Source organism: Triticum urartu, chromosome 5A (assembly GCF_056163025.1).
Source record: "Triticum urartu cultivar PI428250 chromosome 5A, HENAU_Tu73, whole genome shotgun sequence".
Taxonomy (NCBI): Eukaryota; Viridiplantae; Streptophyta; class Magnoliopsida; order Poales; family Poaceae; genus Triticum; species Triticum urartu.
The window spans coordinates 609980803-610007746 of NC_141877.1; the positions used below are offsets into that span (position 1 = coordinate 609980803).

Below are 26944 nucleotides of genomic sequence, written 5' to 3' on the forward strand. Positions count from 1 at the left end.
CCAAACGGTCCATTTGCATGGAGTTTCTTCATGCATATACACCAATAGACATGGTTCGCATGTCTCAAACTTTTCAAAAACCGAGTGAGGCCAAAGATCCATCAACATGGAGCTTCTTCATGCGTTTTATACCGATATGACTTACGTGGCAGTGCCACAAGTAGGTGGTACTATCATTACTATCTTATATCTTTTGGCATGAACATGTGTATCACTACGATCGAGATTCAATAAACCATTCATTTTAGGTGCAAGACCATTGAAGGTATTATTCAAATAAACAGAGTAACCATTATTCTCCTTAAATGAATAACCGTATTGCGATAGACATAATCCAATCATGTCTATGCTCAATGCAAACACCAATCTCGATGGTAGAGGGAGCGTGCGATGTTTGATCACATCAAGCTTGGAAAAACTTCCAACACATATTGCTAGCTCACCTTTAGCTAGTCTCCGTTTACTCCGCAGCCTTTTATTTCGTGTTTACTAACATTTAGCAACCGAACCGGTATCTAATACCATGGTGCTACTAGGAGTACTAGTAAAGTACACATTAACACAATGTATATCCAATATACTCCTATCGACCTTGCCAGCCTTCTCATCTACCAAGTATCTAGGGTAATTCTGCTCCAGTGGCTGTTCCCCTTATTACAGAAGCACTTAGTCTCGGGTTTGGGTTCAACCTTGGGTTTCTTCACTAGAGCAGCAGCTGATTTGCCGTTTCATGAAGTATCCCTTCTTGCCCTTGCCCTTCTTGAAACTAGTGGTTTCACCAACCATCAACAATTGATGCTCCTTCTTGATTTCTACTTTTATGGTGTCAAACATCGCGAATATCTCAAGGATCATCATATATGTCCCTGATATATTATAGTTCATCACGAAGCTCTAACAGCTTGGTGGTAATGACTTCGGAGAAACATCACTATCTCATCTGGAAGATCAACTCTCACTCAATTCAAATGATTGTTGTACTCAGACAATCTGAGCACAAGCTCAACAATTGAGCTTTCCTCCCTTAGTTTGCAGGCTAAGAAAATCGTCGGAGGTCTTATACCTCTTGACGTGGGCACGAGCCTGAAATCCCAATTTCAGCCCTTGAAACATCTCATATGTTTCGCGACGTTTCAAAACGTCTTCTGTGCCTCAACTCTAAACTGTTTAACTGAACTATCACGTAGTTATCAAAATGTGTATGTCAGATGTTCGCAACATCCACAGACAACGTTCGAGGTTCAGCACACTGAGCGGTGCATTAAGGACATAAGCCTTCTATGAAGCAATGAGGACAATCCTCAGTTTACGGACCTAGTCCGCATAATTGCTACTATCAACTTTCAACTAAAATTTCTCTAGGAACATATCTAAACAGTAGAACTAAAGCGCGAGCTACGACATAATTTGTGAAGACCTTTTGACTATGTTCAGGATAATTAAGTTCATCTTATGAACTCCCACTCAGATAGACATCCCTCTAGTCATCTAAGTGATTACATGATCCGAGTCAACTAGGCCGTGTCCAATCATCACGTGAGACGGACTAGTCAACATCAGTGAACATCTTCATGTTGATCGTATCTTCTATACGACTCATGTTCGACCTTTCGGTCTTCTGTGTTCCGAGGCCATGTCTGTACATGCTTGGCTCGTCAAGTCAACCTAAGTGTTTGCATGTGTAAATCTGTCTTACACCCGTTGTATGTGAACGTTGGAATCTATCACACCCTATCATCACGTGGTGCTTCGAAACAACGAACTGTCGCAACGGTGCACAGTTAGGGGAAACACTTTCTTGAAATTATTATGAGGTATCATCTTATTTACTACCGTCATTCTAAGTAAACAAGATGTATAAACATGATAAACATCACATGCAATCAAATAATAGTGACATGATATGGCCAATATCATATAGCTCCTTTGATCTCCATCTTGGGGCTCCATGATCATCTTGTCACCGGCATGACACCATGATCTCCATCATCATGATCTCCATCATCGTGTCTTCTTGAAGTTGTCTCGTCATCTATTACTTCTACTACTATGGCTAACGCTTTAGCAATAAAGTAAAGTAATTACATGACGTTTAAGTTGACACGCAGGTCATAAATAAATAAAGACAACTCCTATGGCTCCTGCCGGTTGTCATACTCATCGACATGCAAGTCGTGATTCCTATTACAAGAACATGATCAATCTCATACATCACATATCATTCATCACATTCTTCTTGGCCATATCACATCACATAGCATACCCTGCAAAAACAAGTTAGACGTCCTCTAATTGTTGTTTGCATGTTTTACGTGGCTGCTATGGGTTTCTAGCAAGAACGTTTCTTACCTACGCAAAGACCACAACGTGATATGCCAATTGCTATTTACCCTTCATAAGGACCCTTTTCATCGAATCTGATCCGACTAAAGTGGGAGAGACAGACACCCGCTAGCCACCTTATGCAACTAGTGCATGTCAGTCGGTGGAACCAGTCTCACGTAAGAGTACGTGTAAGGTCGGTCCGGGCCGCTTCATCCCACAATACCGTCGAAACAAGATTGGACTAGTAACGGTAAGCATATTGAACAAAATCAACGCCCACAACTACTTTGTGTTCTAATCGTGCATAGAATCTACGCAATAGACCTAGCTCATGATGCCACTGTTGGGGAACGTAGTAGAAATTCAAAATTTTCCTACGTGTCACCAAGATCTATCTATGGAGAAACCAGCAACGAGGGGAAGGAGAGTGCATCTACATACCCTTGTAGATCGCTATGCGGAAGCGTTCAAGAGAACGGGTTGAAGGAGTCGTACTCGTCGTGATCCAAATCACCGGAGATCCTAGTGCCGAACGGACGGCACCTCCGCGTTCAACACACGTACAGCCCGGTGACGTCTCCCATGCCTTGATCCAGCAAGGAGAGAGGGAGAGGTTGAGGAAGACTCCATCCAGCAGCAGCACAACGGTGTGGTGGTGGTGGTGGAGGAGCGTGGTACTCCAGCAGGGCTTCCCCAAGCACCGCAAGAGACGAGGAGGGAGAGGGGTAGGGCTGCGCCAAGAAGGAGATTGAATCTGTGTCTCTGGCAGCCCAAAACCTCAAGTATATATAGGGGGTGGGGAGGGGCTGTGCCCCCATCTAGGTTTCCACCCCTAGGGGTGGCGGCCAGCCCTAGATCCCATCTAGGGGGGCGGCCAAGGGGGGAGAGAGGGAGGCGCACCACTAGGTGGGCCTTAGGCCCATCTGAGCCTAGGGTTTGCCCCCTTCCACTCTCCCTTGCGCCTTGGGCCTTGGTGGGGGGGCGCACCAGCCCACCTGGGGCTGGTCCCCTCCCACACTTGGCCCATGCAGCCCTCCGGGGCTGGTGGCCCCACTTGGTGGACCCCCGGGACCCTCCCGGTGGTCCCGGTACGTTACCGATAAACCCCGAAACTTTTCCGGCGACCAAAACAGGACTTCCCATATATAAATCTTTACCTCCGGACCATTTCGGAACTCCTCGTGACGTCCGGGATCTCATCCGGGACTCCGAACAACATTCGGTAACCACGTATATCTATTCCATATAACCCTAGCGTCATCGAACCTTAAGTGTGTAGACCCTACGGGTTCGGGAACCATGCAGACATGACCGAGACGTTCTCCGGTCAATAACCAACAGCGAGATCTGGATACCCATGTTGGTTCCCACATGTTCCACGATGATCTCATCGGATGAACCACGATGTCGAGGATTCGATCAATCCCGTATACAATTCCCTTTGTCTAGCGGTACGATACTTGCCCGAGATTCGATCGTCGGTATCCCGATACCTTGTTCAATCTCGTTACCGGCAAGTCTCTTTACTCATTCCGTAACACATCATCCCGTGATCAACTCCTTGATCACATTGTGCACATTATGATGATGTCCTACCGAGTGGGCCCAGAGATACCTCTCCGTCACACGGAGTGACAAATCCCAGTCTCGATTCATGCCAACCCAACAGACACTTTCGGAGATACCCGTAGTGCACCTTTATAGCCACCCAGTTACGTTGTGACGTTTGGCACACCCAAAGTATTCCTACGGTATCCGGGAGTTGCACAATCTCATGGTCTAAGGAAATGATATTTGACATTAGAAAAGCTTTAGCAGGCGAACTACACGATCTTGTGCTATGCTTAGGATTGGGTCTTGTCCATCACATCATTCTCCTAATGATGTGATCCCGTCATCAACGACATCCGATGTCCATGGTCAGGAAACCGTAACCATCTATTGATCAACGAGCTAGTCAACTAGAGGCTTACTAGGGACATGGTGTTGTCTATGTATCCACACATGTATCTGAGTTTCCTATCAATACAATTCTAGCATGGATAATAAACGATTATCATGAACAAGGAAATATAATAATAATCAATTTATTATTGCCTCTAGGGCATATTTCCAACAGCAAGGGATGAACCGGAGGAGATGGTGGTGGAGTTGGACGTTGAAGATGCACAAGAAGAGCGACATCTTCACTGGTAAGGCTCGGAAATCAGAGTTGCGATATAGTCTTACCACTTGTTGATTTAATTCGACCACTATAACGAGAAGATGTTGTGTTCTTTTTCAAGATACCAAGGAAACCCTTTACCTCTCAGAGTAAAGGACTCTCATCAGAAAGAAAAAGTGTGGATTAGAGTACACGTGTTCATCATAATTCTTATAGCTGCTCTTTTCTAGCAGGCACTCCTTCCTTTTTGGCCATTGCTCCATGTGTTGCTTCTTTGCCTCCATACACTCTATTGCGAGGAGTGTAGATGGTATATATGCATTGGATTCAATTAAATTTAACCAAATGGGATTTTAGAGGTGCTCCACTGGAGTAGCCAATGTCATTTGCTTGTTAGTGGAAGATTAGGGTGGTGGCGGCACTTCGTTGTTGTGTCCTTCCTGAAGGCATTGTCATCCGATGTGGATTAGAGTATCACCATCCATTGTCTTAAATATTCGCTATTTATGTTTAAAAATTATTTAATGATTCCTTAATTATAGATTCTAAATATGTTATACTCCCTCCGTCCCAAAATAAGTGACTCAACTTTGTACTAACTTTGCATTGGAAGTACATTATGTGAACAACCGACATATATATCATGTACCCCATTAGGGTTTCTATTTCCCTTTCTCGTCTTCTGCGGCTAGGGCGCTTATTCCCTTCAAGCTTCGTCGGCGAGCCCATGGATCCACCTCCCCTCTACATGCAGCTCAGGCGGCCGACAACGGCGAGGGTGGTCTAGTGCCTTGGCTCTGGCTAGTAGTTTAGGCTAGGTTTTGTTTTCTCACAGGGTGCGGCGTTCCAGTGGATAACAGTGCTTCATCTTCGAGTTGGTCTTGTGGGCTCTGACCCTCCTCGAGTTCGTCCATTGTGATGGATTCAATGATGCTCCTGCGTAGATTCCCGCCTTCTCCTTAGGTTGGAAAGGTTAGGGTTTCTCGTCGTGCGTGCACGCCAACAAGATTTGATGTTAGGCGCTTTAAGTCGATTCAATGGTTCAATGATGACGAATGCATCTCTAGTGCGTTGGTTTTTAGGGGCACGTGCACAAAGACTTTCCGACTATTGTTGACGACAACGACGGCTTATTCTAGCGGTTGTAGTGGTCATTCGGTGGTACATGATCGTCGATGTAATTTTTATTATGTTTAAGAAGTTTTGTACTTCTTATGAACGTTTATAATAGATCAGAGTGTTTTTTGCAAAAAGAAATATTGATCATGCATGAAAGGACAGATGGTGAAATAAACACTTTAGTTTGTTGGTTTAAAGTAATATTGCAATTTACATATTTGTTTTTGACAATTGGAACAATCAATTTCCTTACTTGCTTTGTGGCATCTTACATCATTGTGCTGCATATATAAACTTCGGAACCACAAAGAAGGATATTATGTTTCTTAGCAGGCAAAGAAGTACAACATGGTAGTAGAGGATCTGTGTCCGCAAAGCAAACATAATTATGACCAATGTAAAAGAGAAGTGTCTGCAAAGCAAAAAAAAATCATATATGTCTTCTTTGTGGTTTATAATGTACATGCACAATTGTTTTTTAACAATCTCTAGTTTTCAGTGCGAGAAGAAGCGATTTTTGTGTTCTAGATAGGAGAAAAAAATCAATATACTATAAAATGACAAAATATTTTGCCCTACAATTATCTTTCTTTATGCGCAAAAAAAATTATCTTTTTTTAGAACAACTTATCTTTGTTTGCATGAAGATCTACAACATCTACTTGCAGTTAGATGACCCAAAATATCTTCACATATTTACACGGTGGAAATTGTTGACACTGTAAAATGTGTTCTCCTTTTCACCTTAGAATTTTCGACCCGTAGGAGAAAAAATACATTTTTGTTTTACCCGTAGCCTGTAAGAGCATCTACAACCGGACCCCCCTTATCCACCCAAACGCCCGGGTAGGTTGCCCGATCACTGACCGGACACAAAATTGCCACCCAATCGCGACTTGCAAATCCGGCTAAAACGCCCGGACTGACCGGCACTCCCCATACACGGCCCATATCTGGGGCAGATATACGGATGTCCGGACACGCCCACCACGTAAGACTGACAACAAAGACCCGTGTCAATTCGCCCGTATATGCGCCCCACCCCTCCTTACCCTACTAGTCCTCTCCTCTTTTGTTTTGGCCTTGTCCACACAGCCGTCACCGGAGTTCCGCCGCTATCATTGCTCTGCCGTCATTCCCAACCCAGGGCTTTGCCACCCATGTCCTAACCCACACCGCCGCCACCGGACGACGCCTCGGTACGTCTAACTCACCCGTATATACACCTCACGCTCTACGTGTTTGATGAAATGTCCGAGCCTGTTTTTTTCTAGTCACCTTACTTTTTGATCAAACTGGATGAGCTATTTTTATATTTATTTTGAAGCAGCACCAGTATGACAGGGAAATTATGTAGAAACTCAACCTCATGACGATTGTAAAAATACCTATTTTGCAGGTACATGTGACGCAGATTGCCACCAGGCAGCTGGATAGGTGACTAGAGAAAAATGAGTGAATAGGTGAACGTCAATTCTTTTCAATTATATCTGGCAAGACGTCATTGATTGAAACCACGAAGGGGATGTGTTACTGACTGCTGCTCTAAACATCTAGACATGAAGCAATGGGATGAAAGCCGAAGCCCGAGCGTAGGTGTGTTGTTAGGCCACTGGTTGTAAGTGACATTGTAAATTATTCACTAATAAGTTGTTGTTTCTCCTGAAAGACTAAATATGACAGGAATGATGCGTCGTAGATAATTTTTTGGAGGTAGGAGGAGAGCGAGTTATATTATTCTGGTGCGATGTCACCCTCGCCACACTAGAATCAAAGCGACCCCCTCCCGTAGTATCTTGAGTCTCGACAACAAAGTGAGAGGCAAATTGTCGCCGCCATTTTCCCCTTACTAAGAAAATTAGGACAGAGTGAACCATGACTTTTTCATGATACGTGTGTTGCACGTGCACGCTTACTAGTTACTTCTAGGTCACCGTAGACGTATAGGGTCTGGATTAGACAATTCCGGTTGTAGATGCTCTAAGGAATCCAAGGATGACTGAGTCATGACTACACAATGTGATGGCGGGGGACTTGAATTGGCCCAGGGCCGTGACGATGGCGACGGTCCATATGATCCTTTGGGTCTTGGGAGTATCCACGGCATTATAGAACGACTGCATACAGAACCATCGCGGAAACATAGGCCAAAAATGTGGAGAGAACGAAACTACAACAGCACGAAAGCACGGGGAACAAAAGGGTCACCACGATGTTTTACATGTACGTAGCACTGGAGCGGTGAGCATCCACCACTCGTACACACACAGGGTGACAGAGGAGAAACGTCAACCCCGTCCCCATTCGGCTGCCGCTTGACTCCGGCGGTCGAGCATGGCGACGAGCATGATGGGTTCGCCGGTTCCCTTTCCACGGGAGCAGCAGCAGCTGGTGCTGTACCTGTACGCGGCCGTCGCGTGGTGCGCCGTGCGGGCGCTGGAGTGGGCGTGGTGGAGGCCCCGGCGCCTGGACCGGGCGCTGCGGTCGCAGGGTCTCCGCGGCACGGCGTACCGCCCGGTGGCCGGCGACGTGCCGCTCAGCCAGCGGCTCAACAGGGAGGCGAGGTCCCGGACCATGCCGCTGGGCTGCCAAGACGTCGTGCCGCGGGCGATGCCGCTCCTCCATCAGGCCGCGAACGAGCACGGTACGTACTACTTCCTTTGTTCGGAATTACTTATCAAAGAAATGGATATATCTAGTTGTATTTTAATTCTAAATACATCTATTTCCAAAATAAGTAATTCTGAGTACTTTACCTTCGAAATTTTTGTGATCTTATGATCGCTCGCCCGTCTTCTTTGACTGGATTCATTTTGTTTCGGGTACACGATGTTATTTAAGAGTTCAATTCAACTGTACCGCTAGTTCACGTAACAGAATAGAACAACCAGAATTGTAGTCCCGGAAAATAGGAGCACTAGTCAGAATAGTTTTAGCAAGAAAACTCCTACTGGCACTCTAGTAGACAGCATCATTCCGGATGTGAAAGACTAACTCAATGAACTCCTATTGGCACTCTAGTAGTCAGAATAATTTTCTCTCTCATGAACTCTATGTCATTGGACCATAATCTACCATTTGACATGTGACTGAAAAAAAATACACCACACTTCGATGAGACCTTAAGAAGGGATCCTCGCATGTGTGCCTATTTCAACCAGTTCAACCAAAAGTCAAACTTGAGACTTTTCATCCCGAAGATATGTTTCGAGCCAACATCATCAACAAATGTACGATGAGGCATGATTTAGCAAGATACAACATCTCGATGGTCACTCGGAGAACCTTTATACTTGTGCGAGACCAACACCTTCCCGTTGGCCAGTTTTGGGAAGGTTCTATGTGTTTTTTTTCTTCTTTTATGTGTTTTCTCAACGGTTTTCATTGGCTTATTTATTTTTGAATTTTCCTTTTTTCCTCTTATTTTTTTCTTTACTTTTTTCTTAATACATGTCAATTTTTTAATACACGTTGAACATTTTTCGTATACAGATCGAACCTTGTTTAGATACACATTGAGTTTATCTAAAATACATGTTGAACAATTGTATAAGGTATATTGAATATTTTTAAAATAGACATTGAACATTTTTAGACACATATTGAACATTTGGTTTCACTATGGTCAAGGCGGCTAAAGGATGCGCCCGAAGTAGGTGGAGGCCGCCTCCTCCACAAGTGGATTTCATCGCCAACCATCCGTTTGCTTACTACATAGTGGAGGAGGCAACCGGCGCGGTTGTCTTTGCGGGGCATGTTGTCGATCCCTCCAAGGAGTAACAAAATAGCTAGCTGTTGAGGTTAACTAACACATTTTTCTTCTTCCTAGTTTTGATTTCAGAACTGCTTTGTATACAAGCGCTACTTGTGCTATGATGAATTTATATGGATGAATATTTTTCACCTCATGAATATCTGCTTTGTGCTTTCTTGAAGTGTAATTGTTCGTGTGAGTTTTATTGGTTTGTTAATCTGTTTAGCAACTAGTAGTATTTTAGCTGAAATTACCATAGTTTCAGTTTTCTTTAGCTCTGTCCTCCTACAGATTTATGGTTACTGTCCAGAGTCCAGATGCAGGATTTTTCTTGCGTAACTGTAGCAGACTTGTGAGATGAATCAAAACAAAGAATTGCTCATAGAAACCTGCAAACGATCTTGGAAAATAGCACTCAGATGTGTAGTTTTTGTTTAGCCACTTCACATTTTATATTTTCAGTAGGCGGCTCGTGATTGTATTATTACTTGGTTGAGAGCAATTTTCGTGTGAGATCCGGATTGTTTAGTAGAGTAATTAGTTCCGCCTTTTTTTGGCGTAAATATATTTTTTGCTTGAAGTGGGAGATCAGTTATGCAAGTGAGTTATAGTTCAACGATTTTGTCAGAATTGACGCCTGCAGGGGCAGCTTGTGCACACAGATCATTTTTTTTTCTGCAGCTACTCACGAACACAGAACCTTTTTTTCTTTTCATTTTCATCTTTTGAGGGTGAAGATGAATGCAAGCTAATGACCATAAGCCTGAAACTCTAATTCCTATTGAGACAAGCTACAGGCTTTTATGAATAGGTCAAGTCTGAAATTTTTAGTTGGGTAGACATAGTTATCTTCAGTTTCTTTTTTCCATCTTTCTTTCTTCGGTAGGTCTATGCCGTTGTCTTTTTCAATCTTTCTTAAGTCTATTTTAACTCAGTCTTTAAGTTTGCACCATTCTTCAGTCTATCAATCCTGAGAGTTTAGTTATCTATCAGTCTTTAGACCTTCAGTTTTATTTTCCTCTATGTTCTCACTCTTTGTTTTTCTCTGTTCCTCAGTCTATCAATTTTATTAAATTCTCTTCATTTATTTAGTTCATCATCAGTCAATCAAAAGTAATGCTTGTCCGTTTTACCTATCCTCCATTGTCTTTCAGAAATGTTCAACCATTGCAGTAAAAATAATAATTCATTTTTTGCTTTTTTGGTTTGTGTTCAGACAAAAAGAAAGGCAATTCTGAACCTGTTTTTTTGGAAAATGCCCGACCATTATAGCAATTTTCATCTGCAGAACAACAGGCGCATACAAGCGAGAGGGAGGGGACCCCGCAAAAAAGTGAGGGGGAGGGGGGGGGGGGTGCTGGGCCGTGTGTGTGTGTGGCCTGGTCGGCCTGCGTTGCCATATGTGGGCTGGTGACGGTTTTAATCCGGTTTTCCGTATATTAATCAGGCAATCTTCTTTTTTTAATGAATTGAGATCCACGGGGTGACATAGAAAAAAAGATACACCAACGCTAGCTCTGTATAATTCCTATTGAAAGAATGTTCGGATAGTATGAAGTAAATAATTATTCAGATTACTAATGGGCTTCATTAGATGTTTAAGTTATTTGGAATATATTTGAAATAAAAGGAATTGCAAAGCAACCATTCATTGTCGAAATATTTTTTTTAGGCCTAGTGGCATTTCGCTAACGACCAAACCTATGTACTGTTTCACAGTTGCAGATGGACAGGGTCAGAGACCAGTGGAAACTTAGCAGCCGATCTAGGAACAGGCGACAACAATGATCTCGTCGTAATTGAGAGGGCGTAGGAGTTATCTATACCTACCTTTTTTTTACTAATAAATCAAGGTGTGTTTCGTCAATTTTTTAATCCGTTCACCCGTATTATTATTTTTAGAGATTTTTCTTTATCCGAGGTGGTACTAATTTTTGTTTAAACTGGAAAAAGAAAAGGATTTCACCATAGGCAGATGGGCCAAGCTGGGCTGATGCGCACATTCTTTTCCGTCTTTTTGAAAGACATAAAAAAGTTGCTCCCGTGGGTGTTGGAGGATGCTTCCGACTGAGCTACCATCCACTTCTATTATAGAATAGGATCGTCAGAAAATTAAATAGTACCACCTCGCCTCTTTAAACACAGTCTGACCAATTTATACACACCTTGCCTCCGAAAATCAATAAGCACCTTGAGAGCCAACTAACAGAAGTGAGTTGTAGAACGAATTAAAACGCCCTGTTGGGCCATCTTGAAGACAAGAGGTGTGTAGGCAGACAAGGATCAGGCCAACGTGGTCATGGTGGTTGTCGCGGTGCCGAACATTGTTGGGAAAGCTTGGTCAGGCAGGTGATGATTAGGCCAAGGTGGTCGTTAGTGGCCGCCGCGGCGGTGTCGACAAAAGCTGGTGGTGGATGACGGCCGGAGCGCGGCAGCAGCGGGTGGCCGCCGCGGCGGTGTCGACACAAGCTGGTGGTGGATGACGGGCGGACACAGGCGGCGGAGGCGAACCTTGTGGGAAGGTCGGTCGACGGCCCTGGTGCACGGCGGCGACGATGAAACTTGTGGGAAGCTCGATCGGATATGAGGCGGCTGTGCGCGTGCTCCAGCCGCCCGGGCGTCAGGAGAGGCAGCCCAGAGCAAAGCACATCGCGGTTCTCTGATTCAGATCCAAACACCGCCGTGCTCCTCTCCTACTCATACGGTCGTCGTCGTCCTCAGTCAAACTGGAAGCTTCTGCCGGCTAACACCGTGGAAGAGAAGCCGTTGATGGTGGTAGGGCTGCGTGCGTGTTCCTTGTGCAAAAACATGGAGGACAAGCCGGTGCTTGCTAATGGAAGAGTCAGGAACGACCTTCTGAACTAGGCACCAATTACAATAGATGGTAATGCAGACTGAAGTGCAGAAAAGGCTGCACTATCAGGTACTTTAAATCTCAGTTATATGTAAGCTTAATACTCCTATGTTGTAAGGTGAACTGCAGATTGGAGTACTCTGCAATCTGCATGGGGATGTCAACGATCACAAAATATTAATATCTCACAAATTCTACAGATTTTATTTCAAATACTTTTAGGATTGATTGTCATAAAATTCGGGGCTCTGCATTGTAGGAATATAGGCATTGTATCACATGCGATCACGTAGGATGTTTACTTCCATACTTGCCTCCTCTTGATATCTTTCCTTGTATATAGAGATAGAGTCTTGGAGGTTAAGTATTCTTGTGTATATATGTAATTGCCCTATGGATCAATACAATGCGCTGCATATTCCCAATTATTCAATCCTACATGGTATCAGTTTTCTCTTTCCCGTGACCTCTTTCCGCTGCTCACGCCTGAACCACACCCCCACCTGACGCCCCAGCTGCTGCTGTCCTCATTAGCCGCCGTAGCCATGGATCCCTTCGGTGACTTCTTCTCCAACCCCGGCTCCAACCCCTTCGCCTCCAACCCCTCCTCCAGCCACTCCACCCCATCTGGCTCCACCCCCAGCTCCAACCCCTTCGCTGACTCCACTCACCCAGCCGCCCCTAGCGCCACCGCCGTGCAACTCATCAACATCCGCAGCCATGTTCCCGTCACCCTTAGCTTCGATGAGTCCAACTTCTCGATCTGGCAAACTTTTTTCCACCTCACCTTCCGCAAGCTCGGTCTCGTCGATCATGTTGATGGGTCGACCAATGCTCTAATGATGTTCGCTGATGTTGAGTGGACCCAGATCGATCAGTGCATCGTCTCGTGGCTCTACACCACCGTCTCTCCTGACATCCTGCACATCATCATCAGGCCCTCCGACACCGCCGCCAACGCATGGACGGTCATCTCTGAGCTCTTCCTCGACAACCGTCTACAGCGCGCCATCTTCGCCAAGCGGGAGTTTCACAACATCGTTCAGGGTGACCTCTCCGTCACAGCCTTCTGCAGCCGTCTCAAGTGTCTCTTCGACACTCTTCGGGACGTCGGCTCGCCGGTCTCTGACCAAGACATGCTGCTGGCTCTTATCAACGGGCTGAACGACGACTTCGGCCATTGCATTGCGGCGCTCACCGTCAACCCCACCGGCCTCACCTTCGCGCGGGCCCGTGGTGTTCTTCTTCAGGAGGAGCGCCGCCTCTCCCGTGGCGGTCACCACGCCCGGCTGACGGCTCTCATCGCCGGTCAGTCCCGCCCGGCCACTGCTGCTCCGACTCCACCACGTCCAGTCGCCCACGGTGCCCCTACTGCGCCCTCTCCCAACGGCGGCCGCAACCGCGGCAAGAAGAAGAAGCAGGCCGCTCCTCCTGCCGGCCCTAGCGGCACGACGACTCCTCTTCCGGACGGACGCAACACCCTAGCATGGCCTCTCGGGGGCTACCCCCTGTCGGGGATGTTCGCAGCCTGGCCCCCGAACTGGCGTGCGCCCGGTGCCGGCCTGCTCGGGCCTCGACCCGGCGCCTCTTCGCCGCATGCGTATGCGGCCCAGCTAGGGCAGGTGGCCCCGCACTGCTACCCCTCTGGTCCCGTTTACCCTGGCTATGCGCCGGTCCCGCCTCTTCATCAACCTTCGGCTTGGGACCAAACGCAACTACACGCCGCCCTCAACAACCTCTCCATCAATGGTGGCGGCAGCGGGGCTGACTGGTTCCTTGACACCGGTGCTACCTCGCATATGGCGAACCATCCCGGTATCCTTTCTCACTCTCAACCATATTCTACTTCCACCCGTGTCATCATCAGTAATGGGGATTCTCTCCCGATCACCCACACCGGTGACGTTTCCTTTCCCACATCTTCTTTTCCTATTCATCTTCGTAATGTTGTCATTACTCCTAATATCATTAAAATTTTGATTTTCGTTCGTCGCCTTACTCGTGAAAATCCCATTACTGTTGAGTTTGACATGTTTGGTTTTTCTGTCAAGGACCTTCACACACGACGAGTGATTCTGCGATGTGACAGCCCCGATGAACTTTATCCACTTGCATCCGGGCCTCAAGCTCTCCTTGCTGAGACCTCCGATCTTTGGCACCAACGGCTTGGACATCCGGGACACGCTGCTCTCTCCAAAACATTATCATCTTTTGAGTTTTCCTGTAATAAAGCTATGTCTACAACATGTCATGCTTGTAGGTTGGGCAAGCACGTTAGGTTACCTTTCAAACAGTCAGATTCTCAGGCTAGTTTCCCTTTTGCTCTTATGCATTGCGATGTATGGACATCTCCAATAAAAAGTGTCTCCGGTTTTCTCTATTATCTTGTCATTCTTGATGATTTTTCTCACTATACTTGGACTTTTCCATTACGTCGCAAATCTGAAGTTTTTTCGCTTCTCTCTCATTTTCATGCGTTTGTTGCTACGCAGTTTCAGCGCAATATTCTGAGTTTTCAAATGGATAATGGCAAGGAATTTGATAATAATGCGTCTCGTGATTTCTTTGCTTCTCACGGCATTCACTTTTGGCTTTCTTGTCCATATACCTCTCAACAAAATGGCCGCGCCGAACGCATTCTTCGGACTTTGAATGATAGTGTTCGTACTATGTTATTTCATGCTCATCTTCCTCCTCGGTTTTGGGCTGAAGCTCTTAACACTGCCACATACCTACTCAATCTTCGTCCTTGTCGTCCTCGCCACCATCAAACACCGCATGAGCTTCTCTTTGGTTTTCCTCCTGAGTATCAACACCTTCGTGTTTTTGGTTGTCTGTGTTATCCTAACACCTCTGCCACCGCTCAACATAAGCTTGCACCTCGATCTGTTGCTTGTGTTTTCTTAGGCTACCCTCCTGACCATCGCGGCTATCGATGTTATGATCCCGCCTCCCGTCGCATACTAACATCACGCCATGTCATCTTCGACGAGCGTGTTTTTCCTTTCAGGGAACAGGAGGAATCGCCTACATCGCCGGCCGACCAGGCGCTCCTTCCGATTGAGAGCATGGCGCTCCCGTCCATGGCCGCCGGGCCCCCTGGACCTCGGCCAGCCCCGGCCACTCTAGGCCGAGTCTCACTGGCTGGCCGCCATGATATGGTCGCCCCGTCACCACCTCGGGCGTCGTCACCGCCTCGGGCGCCGTCTTCGGCGACTTCTCCGGCGCCCTCTACTTCACCTCCTCGGGCGCCGTCTTCATTGACTCCTCGGGCGCCCTCTACTTCACCTCCTCGGGCGCCGTCTTCATTGACTCCTCGGGCGCCCTCTACTTCACCTCCTCGGGCGCCCCCAACGTCGTCACCATCCGCTGCCATGTCCATGGCTCCCTCGCCAGCATCGCCACGTTTGGCTTCCACAGCCGCTGGTTCGGTAGCCCCTGCAGCCAATTCGGCTGCCACGACAGCTGTTTCGCCTGGTGTTTCGTCTGCCACGACCGGCGTTTCTTCGCCTACTTCAGCTGCCACGGCGGCGCCGATTGTTGATGCGACCGCCTCTGACGACGACCTCAGCGCCTCGACATCCTCATCGGCGCCCGCACCATGTGTTACTCATGGTGCTCCGTGGTTGCGACCCTCTGCCGTGTCTGTGCACACCATGGCCACTCGTGCTCGACAGGGCATCGTTCAGCCCTCGCGACGCTACGATGACTATGAGCAGGCCCATGTGGCCTCTGTTGCATTGTCACCGCTGCCTGTGTCGGCTCGCGCAGCTCTTCGAGATCCTTCCTGGGGTGCCGCGATGAAGGAGGAATTCGATGCTCTACAGGCCAACCGCACTTGGACCCTTGTACCTCGCCCTCGTGGTACCAACATCGTCACCGGCAAGTGGGTTTTCCGTCACAAGCTCAAACCCGATGGTTCTCTTGATCGCTACAAGGCCCGTTGGGTTGTCCGTGGATTCACTCAGCGCGCCGGTGTTGACTTTGGAGAGACATTCAGCCCTGTGGTGAAGCCTGCTACCGTCCGCACTGTACTCCATCTTGCCGCCTCTCGTCATTGGCCAGTCCATCAGTTAGATGTCTCCAATGCTTTTCTTCACGGTGAGCTACAGGAACGAGTTTATTGTGCTCAGCCTACAGGTTTTGTCGACACGGATCACCCGGAGCATGTGTGCTTATTGTCTAAGTCTCTCTATGGACTTAAACAGGCTCCCCGTGCCTGGTATACCCGCATTGGAGATTTTCTTCGCCGGCTTGGTTTCTCCGCGACACTCTCCGACACTTCCCTATTTGTCCTTTGTCGCGGTTCAGACATGGCTTACTTGCTCCTATATGTTGATGACATTGTGCTCACGGCTTCCTCACCGATGTTCCTTCAGTCGATCATCACCGCTCTCAGTGCCGAGTTCAAGATGAAGGATCTTGGACCGCTCCATTTTTTTCTCGGTGTAGCCGTCCAGCGCACAGCTTCGGGTTTCTTTCTCTCGCAAGAACGGTATGCCGAGGAGCTTCTTGATCGAGCTTCCATGTCTAATTGCAAGCCTTCTTTGACGCCTGTTGACACGAAATCCAAGGTCTCAGCCACCTCCGGTGCTCCCGTGTCTGATGCCACCTTCTACCGCAGCATTGCTGGTGCCCTTCAGTATCTTACATTGACTCGCCCGGACATTGCCTATGCGGTTCAGCAGGTTTGCTTACACATGCATGCTCCACGAGATACCCATTGGGGGATGGTTAAGCGGCTACTTCGTTACATCCGTGGCACCACTTCTCACGGGCTTCAACTTACTAGCAGTTCCACCATCGACATTGCTGCTTACTCTGACGCTAACTGGGCTGGTTGTCCTGATACACGCCGCTCCACCTCCGGGTTTTGCGTCTATCTTGGTGATTCCCTTGTGTCATGGTCGTCCAAGCGACAACCCACTGTTTCTCGTTCCAGTGCCGAGGCCGAATATCGAGCTGTCGCCAATGTTGTTGCTGAATGTTGTTGGCTACGTCAACTCCTTGGAGAACTCCATTGCGTCATTGAGAAGGCCACGGTGGTATTTTGTGATAACATCTCTGCTGTTTATCTCTCAGCTAACCCTGTTCATCATCGCCGCACCAAGCACATCGAGTTGGATATTCATTTTGTCCGTGAGAAGGTGGCCTTGGGACAGTTTCGTGTTGTTCATGTCCCGACTGATCATCAACTGGCCGACATCATGACCAAGGGTCTTCCGACTACTTCATTCGAAGCTTTTCGCAAGAGTCTTGGAATTCACTCTGACGACGCTTCGACTGCGGGAAGGTGTAGGAATATAGGCATTGTATCACATGCGATCACGTAGGATGTTTACTTCCATACTTGCCTCCTCTTGATATCTTTCCTTGTACATAGAGATAGAGTCTTGGAGGTCAAGTATTCTTGTGTATATATGTAATTGCCCTATGGATCAATACAATGCGCTGCATATTCCCAATTATTCAATCCTACATGCATAATCACGCCCATCTGAAATCACATGAAGAACCATAGCATTTTATCTAAAAGCAGACCTCTAAAGAGTTTCTTCTTATATCTTTTTTAATATTTTTGGACAATTGGTTGATTATATTGGTGGAGGTTCAGTGCTTTAGCGAGCTAGCGTATATAGGTAATTGTTTTTGCTCTGTCATACTAGGTGATAGGTATCTGTTAATTTTCTTGGCTTTTTATCCTCGGGCATCTAAGGGTTGCTTCATTTGAAATCTAAGGGTACTCCTACTATCCCATAATATAAGACGTTAGTGCCAAAAAAACGTCTTATATTACGGGACGGGGGAGTAGTTACCAATTTTGTTGGGATTAATGGTACATTCTAGAATTTCGAAATTATTGTCTGCATACAATCTAATGCCTTCCTTTCTTCATGGCGCATACAATCTAAGAGTACATGTAGAATTATTGTTGCTAAAGAGATGCGGGAAACAAGCGTTTTCACAGAATAATTTACAAGTATTATGGGGTACCTGACCATTTAGCCTGCTGAGTAACTATGTAAAAAAGGTATGTTCACGGATAACACAGCTTCACTGGCTTATTCTTATTTTTAGGCTCATTACCATACATGTCATTCCGTCATACTTGTGGGTTTGACCAACATAGTTGATCTTTAATTTTTTATTATTATGGTGTGCAATGATTAAATAAATGATTTTACTTATTATTCAGACTAGGCAACGCCATGCTCCGGGTGGTGGTGTCCCCGGACAATGGCCGCGCCTCCCCTAGGGTACTGGTCCTGCTATAACAACCTTCCTCACCGGCAGTTTTCTCCGACAGAGGGTGTAGAAATATATTTTTCTCATGTTGCAACGCACGGGCATCTATCCTAGTATACACTAATACACATTGGTCATCACTCTGAAGAAAGAGATCCTGATCCGAAGAACTATGTCGATAGCTTGCTATTGCTATCCGGGCATACGTCGATGGTTAGTCCTGAATGTGTAGTATCTACGTAAAAACAGATTGCTGGTGCAAAGTCGTTGTCCATACGATCAACTGCCATCGTTTTTTCTTGGCACCGTGCACCACAAAGGTCAAATTTATTTCCTCATACCTCCTAATCCAATTCTGCCCACCGGTTGGTTGTTGTGTGACCTTTGGTTGTTTTAGTACTAGTCGAGGAACCATCCTCGTTCTTTTGAGGGATTATCTGGCAGTACAAAGTCTGAAAGCTCCACGGTTTATTATATAGGCCACGATGACCTATACATGTTCACATGTACGGTGGCCGGGATGGAGATGCATGTGCTTCATCAATCTCCCTCTGCAATTCCAAATGCAAGTGACTTATCATATTCGCAGCACAAAGCAGAAGGCATATTAAATACGGTCACAAAACCTCTGCGTACAAAGTCACATTCTTCCAAACACCAGATCATCCTTTTTCTTGGGGAGATCGAGTCCTTCCTGAGTAAACCTTTTGTGTGCCTCTTCAAAAAGGGTGTGTGCGCATAACTTGTTCGCCACCCATATTGCTTATATCAAATGTTTAAGATCGTCTTGAGCAATGTACGCAGTCTTAAATATATTTGTAAATGAGTTCTTTCACGGTACATCTAAATAATAGAAGCTATTATTCATTTCCAGTCATTCGATGGACTAGATCTATTAATACTACTAGATAAAATCAGTAGTATATTTTGTTCAAGGGGTAAAATCGAAACATAGAATGCAAATCAGTTTTGTTAAAGTACATCTAGATGTTTTTCTCTTCAGTTTTTCTCTTTCTTCTTCTGCTCTGACCGGATGCGATCCATCCATTCTAAGATTGTTGCCGCTGGCCTGATCCGGCCGAGTAGTTTCCGCCGGAGACGACATGCAACAAAGAAAAGCTTGCATGTAGAAGATCGATCCCGGCCAGGACTTTTGATCAACGAAATCAGCACGAAGCAAGCTCCCAGATTAATCGATCATGTCCCGATGCACTAGTACGTGAGCACCCAATTGGCTTCGAATGATCACGCTCACGCGTACGTATACGTACACAACCCGGCGGCTACACAGAAGCAATCACAAGTTCGCAACACGATCGAATCTGGACGAAACCCTTCGTAATGATCTTGTTGCCACAAACATATCCCGGTGAGACGCTGGCGAGGTGGGACGATCAAACATGGATGGACCGCGGGTGTTGCAGTGCCACCGCCTTCGATGTCGACGACGGCGAAAGGTCCACGTCGACGTCAAAGCAGCAATGCCACGCATGACCGCTGGACGGAGCGGGGGCGAGGCGCTGGTGCCTAGGCTGGGCAGTGGGCACCATGAGCTGCGACGGCGTCGCCGGTTACGACGTTGTAGCAGCGACTTGAAGGGCACGCAGCCAGAATTCTGATTGATAGCACCGTCTTCGCCGACACCATTAGAGCAAACATATGGTGTGAGATGTGAAGCATGATCGACTGTTGACTGGGCGCCGGTGATGGCAACGACGAGGCTGGTCACAGCGGCGGGGTCCTATAAATTACGTAATAAGAAACGACGGAACTACGCACCTATTCAACGGCTGAGATGATTTAATACTACCCAGTCTTAAGAGCAACTTTAATGGGGCGACCTATTTCGTCCGCTAACGTCCGTTTGGGTCAGTGCGGATAGAAAAGACGGCCCAACGCACCGACCCAAACGGACGCGCGTCCGCTTGGTCAGGACCGTCCAAGGGCCTATGCGAGCTGTGCGCTCGCACAGGGCCCCCAAATTTCAGGGGCCCCCTCTTGGGCCCAGTTTTAGTTTCCGGTAGGCTATTTTCTTTGTTTGCAAGTTTTGGGCTTGCCAATATGGTCCGATAGCCCAATTCTCTTCCGAACGAACTCCCTTGATCCCTTCCGATCAGGGCCTGCCCCCGATAATTTGGTCGTCGCTTCTTTTCGGGTCTTTCCGAATTCCCCAACCTGATCGTACATGCTTGCCGCCGGCGCGATCGCAAGGACAAGAGGGCAGGGCCAAGCGGCAGAACTTGCCCATGAATTTGATCAGAAATCAGTGCCGGGCTAGCTGGGGTCAAACGCCTCCAAGCAAAGCAGAAAGCAGCCGCTGGTTGAGCACCAACGCTGGCCAGATCGATCGGGAGATTAAATTTACCATCGCCGACCATCTATCCATGTCCATCAGGTGCTCCCAAGCTGATTTATGTGGCTATTTTATCTATTCAAGAATTTACTGACTAATGTGTATACTGAATATGTGCATCAGTTCTCCAGTTAATTAACAAATTGCTATATGTTCGTTGCTCAGTGGTCGGACTGTTTGGGGGAATAGTTAGTACGACATATGAGTATATATCAAGCTATTATATGAAATAACACATATATTTAAGCTTCTATAATTTAAGTAGTAGTGTTTTTTTTTGTCTGAAGAAGTGAGAGTGTGCTTTTAGCTATAAAAATCTTTGAGATTTTAGGGCCCCATTCAGACTTCGCACCAGGCCCCCGAATTTCTAGAGACGGCCCTGCGCTTGGTATCCGCACGGCGACCCATTCCTGGCCCAATTTTGAGCCGGATTTGCGTAGGCGTGGATAGGAGACGGACGCGCGCGCGCCTACTCCTCTCCTTGAGCCCGCCGGTCGGTGGCAGCCACCATCATTCCCCCCCCCCCCCCCCCCCCATTTCCTTCAAAACCCCTCCCGCCCGCGCGCTCCCGCCCCACACCCGCCATGGAGGATGCCATCGACCTCGACGCCGCCACTGGCCTCGCCTCCCTTGCCTCGTCCGGCGCCGCCGCCCCCTCCAGGAAAAACAAGCCTCGTATCCCGCGCAAGACCGCCGCCTCGGCCAAGCCAAAGAAGCCACTGACGCCCGCACAGAGGGTAAGGGAGTCGGCCAAGAGGAAGGACCGGAGGCACGCCGTGGACGCGAGGGATGAGGCCGCCGCGCAGGCCGCCGTCGTGCAGCAGGAGGACACCACCACCCGCGTCACCGCCTTAATGAGGGAGGCGTTGTGCATGCTAGGGCTAAGCCCTAGCCATCATAGCCTCCTCAACACCGCCGTCGCCGCGGCTAGCACCGGCTCATTGGCGTTTCCTCGGATGGTGCTGCCCGACTCGCCCCGCGTCTCGGCTTCCACGTGTACCCGCAGGCCTCCCACCTCTCCGGGGAGTGCTCGCCCGACGTGAGCGTGGTCGCACCTTCCACGCCCGCGCCTGCGCCCATCGACCTCAACGCCACCCCAGTGGACGGTGGCTCGTCATCCGGCAGAGCGAGGAAACGCGCGCGGCAAACGCCGACCGGCGTGCTCCCGGACGCCCGCAACCTATTCGAGGGAATGCCGTCCGCCGTCGACGACGACTACATGCAGAACCTCATCTTCGAGGGTGGTGCTCCGGCCGCTGGCTACGATCCCGACGAGACACAAATCCAGGACGGCTGCGGCACGTTCACGCCGGCCGCTGGCTATGATCCCGATCAGGCGGCATTCATGCGTGATCAGGTCGGCATCGACCTGGACGGCTTCCCACTCGACCACGAGTTCCCTGACGACTACGGGCTAAAGGAAGAGGACGAGTGCGACATCTAAGTGGAGCCTTTGTTCGAGGACGAGCTCGCCACCCAAGCCGCCGGTCCTAAGCCGAAGCGCAAGAGCAAGCGCATGAAGGCATACATGGCTGCCGAGGACATGCTTCTTTGTGAGTGTTGGCGAGACATTGGACAAGACCCCAAGACGGGCGCTGAACAAAAGCATTCAACCTTTTGGATTCGTGTCCACCGAGAGTTTCATGAGCGCAAGAAGTTTCCGCCTTACCAATTTGTGAGCACGTGCGGGTGGGTGTCCATTTCCAAGCGATGGAGGGTGATCCAACAAGAGTGCAACAAGTTTTGCACCACTCTTGAGAGCGTCAAGGCCCGCCCCGTGAGCGGCATCGGCATGCAAGACATGGTATGCTAGCAAGCCGCCCTCTTTTGTGTCATCAAGTTCATGCTTGCGTGTTCATTTGCATATCATTTGCCCATATGCTTGCATGGAAACATTTTGTAGGCATTTCAAGCGTTGGAGGCATTCAAGATTCAACACAACGGCAAGTGCTTCAACCTCTCCCATTGCTATCGGGTCATCAAGGATAAGGAGAAGTTCAAGACGCAATATGTTGCCTTCAAGTCGCGTGGGGGGAAGCAAGCCGTGGAGGAGGTTGGGGAGGGTGAGCCGGCACGGCCGTGGGAGAAGACCAACTCCAAGAAGGAGGACAAGCAGGATGCGACATCCAACGCCTTGATCGCAAGCCTGGAGGGCATGATGAACATGAAGGACTCAAGGGAGGAGGAGCGTCGGTGTTTCAAGGCGGAGCAAATGGACGCTTTCTTGGAGATCCAAAGAAGGAGGCTTGAGATGGACGCGAAGAAGCAAGCCAAGATGTTCGAGCTCAAGGCGGAGAAGCAAGCCAAGATGCTAGAGATCGAGGCCGCCAACGCCAAGACCAAGGCGAAAGAAATGGCTCTCGCGAGCATGATGACCGGGATGGAGATCATGAAGGTGGATCTCAACACCGTGTCACCAAGGAAGAGGCCGTGGTTTGAGAAGATGCAGGCCGACATGCTCAAGTTCGACGACGAGTGATCTATGACGGCGAGCACCGTCTTTTTTGTATGCCGGCAGGTGTGCTGCCATGACCATGGGGCCGCGATGGCGTGGTCGAACTTAAGTCCCACCATTTTTGTGTGCTGGCATGTGTGCTGGCCAGCTGGCGAGTGCGCCAGCATGAATTGTGGTGATATTTTCTGAAGCCGGCATTATATGCCGGCGTTGGCATGGTGCCGGCATGAGACATGGCCGCTGGCATAATCGGCCGCGGACCTCTTTTTTTAAAGTTGAGTGCGGATATGAAATGGGTCGGCGCGTTGGGTGCACTGTCGACCCAAATATAAAACTGGGCGGATGTCTGACGGGCAGTTGACCTAAACGGACAAAAACAGACAAATACGCTGTCCGTTTAGGTCGACCCGTTGGAGTTACTTTAAGAGTAGTACGATGTACCGTAAAAAGTCTCTGGCAAATGAGATTTTGGAGGATCGGTGGTTGGGCAATGCACCACTCGGCGACAAATATCCAAGATTGCCCCACATTTTGTGTAGCAAACACAACACGAGTGAACAAATATTAAGTACCTCACCTCCTATGAGTCTATGACTTACTCAGGCCTAGGCTATGCTCAACTATGACATAGTTCCGACGAGTTCCGGTGAAATCTTCACTAGAACCGCAAGTTCTTGGTCAGCTCTATATACCAGATTTCCCCCCACTATGATGTCCCACTTATTTAAAAAAAATGAAAGTTTAAAACATCTATCCTCGTCGGAGCGTTAGCACTTAGCACTGTATTAGTCCCTTTGACTATGTAAAAATTATGTGCTTTTTGAGAAAAAGAAAAATTATACTCCATTGCAGGTTGTCTTCTCATATAACGCTGGCTTTGTTCTAGTTTATTCTACACTGACCAGAGCACCGGCAATTGCCCATGTATGCATAGGGAGCATGTCTGCATGTGTGTCCAAGGAGATATTTACTGAACATTTTGTCTTTGGATCGGACTTCCTTCACATTGACTTCCCTATTATTTTCCCTTTTGTTGTAGACTACGCTAGTTGCAGATTCATTTCTATGTCTTGTCTAGGTTGTGTGCACCCCAGCATATAGAGGCTCGTTGTGAACGGTTTTCACTTGTATTGCCCTCAGGTTATTTGAGCTGAATAATCATAACGACTCGAGATCACCCTTGTAAGCCCATTTGCCCTTTTCATATGTGCCCGAAACCTAATGCATGTTTTGTGTCATAAAAACTTCCTTTTTCGGAAAAATGTGGTCATGAGTATGCATTGCAGTCCTCACATTGTAGTAGTTTAGGACAATGGGGTAAGCTTCCTCATCAAGCTCATAAACTCCTCGCACTTGTGCACTTAAGCTTTAGGTCAGTGTTGTTTAAGATAATGAAAAGATACAACTTTTTCATAAATGGTGCTCTCAGCAAACCTATCTCGCGTCATTCCAATGAACTGATGTTCACCGCTGCTCCCAAGCCACAACATCCTAGAAAATTTCATACTTGGACTTTCTTGCCTTCTTTCGATGTGTCATTCTTGGCTTAAGGCCACAACTTTAATTTCGCTTACGACTATAATATAGCTATCGATCGGCTAGTGTTTCTAACTCTACTTCCACGTATTCATTACCACTATAGATAAACAAAAGATCTGGCCATTAGTTTGTTGTTCTTGCAAACAACACAGATACAAAATTCCACAACCATGGACCGTTGAAGACCTCTTTAAAAATTCTGGAGGAAATATATATTCAGATTAGTATGAAGGAAATTATTTTTTAGATTAGTAATCAGGCTTCATTAGATGTTTAAGTTATTAGAACATTTTTAAATATAAAAAATTGTGTCGCATCGCTCATTGCCGAAATTCAGTTTTTTAGCACAATGATGTTTCGTTGACAACCAAACCTTTGTGCATTTTCAAAGTTGTTGGTGAACAACTAGTACAAATAGGAGTTGATCTAGGAACAGACATCAACAATGATTCCGTGATCTAGGAACAAACATCACCGGCTGGAGAGAGCGTTCCTGATGGATTGGTCGGAGATATTTAGACTGACAGTATGTGTAGCACCATCTCCGTCGAAGACAATGATAGTGCAAACTTGTTGTGTGTACAAGGAGGTGCCCTCATTGGCATCACATAGCAGAAAGATTGAATGTATCTCCCCATACCTCCTAAACCAATTATGCTCATTGGTTGCTTGTTGTGTGATCTATTCTAACACTAGCCGAGGAACCATCCTCCTTCTTAGAGGATGTGAGTGGGGATGAGGAGTCTAAGTGCTCAACGATGTATCATATATATTCTCCGTGGCTATACATGTATGGCTGCCAGTGTGAACATGCACATGCTTCATCAATCCCCCTTAGCAACACTCCAAGTGCATTTGGTGGATGGTTGGCCGTCCTCATTAATACATTGCCATTTATGTTTGGTGGAAGCACGAATCAAAGTTCACATAATATGAGGCTCACATTTTCCCTTGTCAGTCTGTCGCTCTAACTGCTCTTGTATCCTTCCTGACATTTCCTCTCCCGTGCCTCTGTGTCGGCTCATCCGACTGGGGATGGAGTGAGAGGGGCTCTGCACCTTTCTCTACTCTGTGCCTCTGTGCCTCTGTTTGTTCGTTAGTCCTTCATGAATGGTGGTGAGGATTTCCCTCAAATAACACAAAACCGCAATAGCACTTCTACGCATAACTAAGTTACACAAAAAAAATTACAAAGCCCACATGAATATTAGGGTGACAGCAACGAGAACGTATCGCGGCACATAGTAGAAGGTATTAAACACAGTCTCATAACCTCCACATACAAAGTCAGATTCTTCCAAACATGCATGGTTCTGAAATATCAAAATTGCACCCACCTTCCACTTCCTAATATAAAGCAGGCTTAACAAACAAAACATCTTTCGAACACAAGGGATCATGGATCAGCCTAGTTCATCCTCCTGATAAGTTAGCTGATGTAGTTCTCATGGTTAGTGGTTCCTCTTTTTCTTGAGGCCTCCTACCAGCGCCTTTATCTTGAATGACCACACAAATTTGTCGTCCTCCTTGAAGTGCGGGTTAACGGTCAAGATCTCGTGCACAAGATCCTCAAGGAAGATGACGTTATGCTTAGCATGATCATGGAAAAATATGAGGAAACATGAAGAGTTAATCCAGTCATAAAGATTAGATCCTGTGACAATCAATTCATAAACTTTAATTCCATGTACTAACTTGATACCACACATATACTGCATCCCTATGTGTTGATACATATAAACGATCGAGGAACTAGCATACGATCCAATCTAATTGTTGTTCCATGTATAAATGTACCTCTCAGTGTTCCAGTTGGTAGAGCTACTCTCGGGATAGTTCCTATTTTGTAGACATAGTCGGCTTGATGAGGACTGACTAGCTATTGATCCAAACTTTAATTTCGCTTAACTAATACTCCCTATGTTCCTAAATATAAGTATTTTGAGAGATTCCACTATGTAGTTTGTAGTGGAATCTCTAAAAAGACTTATATTTAGGAACGGAGGGAGTAGTATAAGGTAACTGTAGACCAACTTGTGTTTCTAACTCTAGTTCTACATATTAATCTCCACTATAGATTAAAAACATTTGGTCATTAGTTTTGTGTTCTTGCAGACAACGTGGATGGTATGAAT

The 26944-nt window shown here is 47.1% G+C and overlaps 1 protein-coding gene across 1 annotated transcript; it reads left to right on the forward strand.

Annotated features, from left to right (window-relative positions):
• The first annotated feature begins 7854 nt into the window (after positions 1–7854).
• LOC125511024 (cytochrome P450 CYP72A616-like) lies at positions 7855–9401 on the forward strand. Its single transcript, XM_087522028.1, has 2 exons — positions 7855–8252; positions 9239–9401. The coding sequence occupies exons 1-2, from the start codon at positions 7943–7945 to the stop codon at positions 9244–9246; spliced, it is 318 nt and encodes a 105-aa protein (XP_087378154.1). The 5' UTR covers positions 7855–7942; the 3' UTR covers positions 9247–9401.
• Positions 9402–26944: the final 17543 nt, after the last annotated feature.

Coding starts and splice junctions, on each gene's coding strand:
- LOC125511024 (XM_087522028.1), top strand. CDS start 7,943: ATGGCGACGAGCATGATGGGTTCGCCGGTTCCCTTTCCACGGGAGCAG.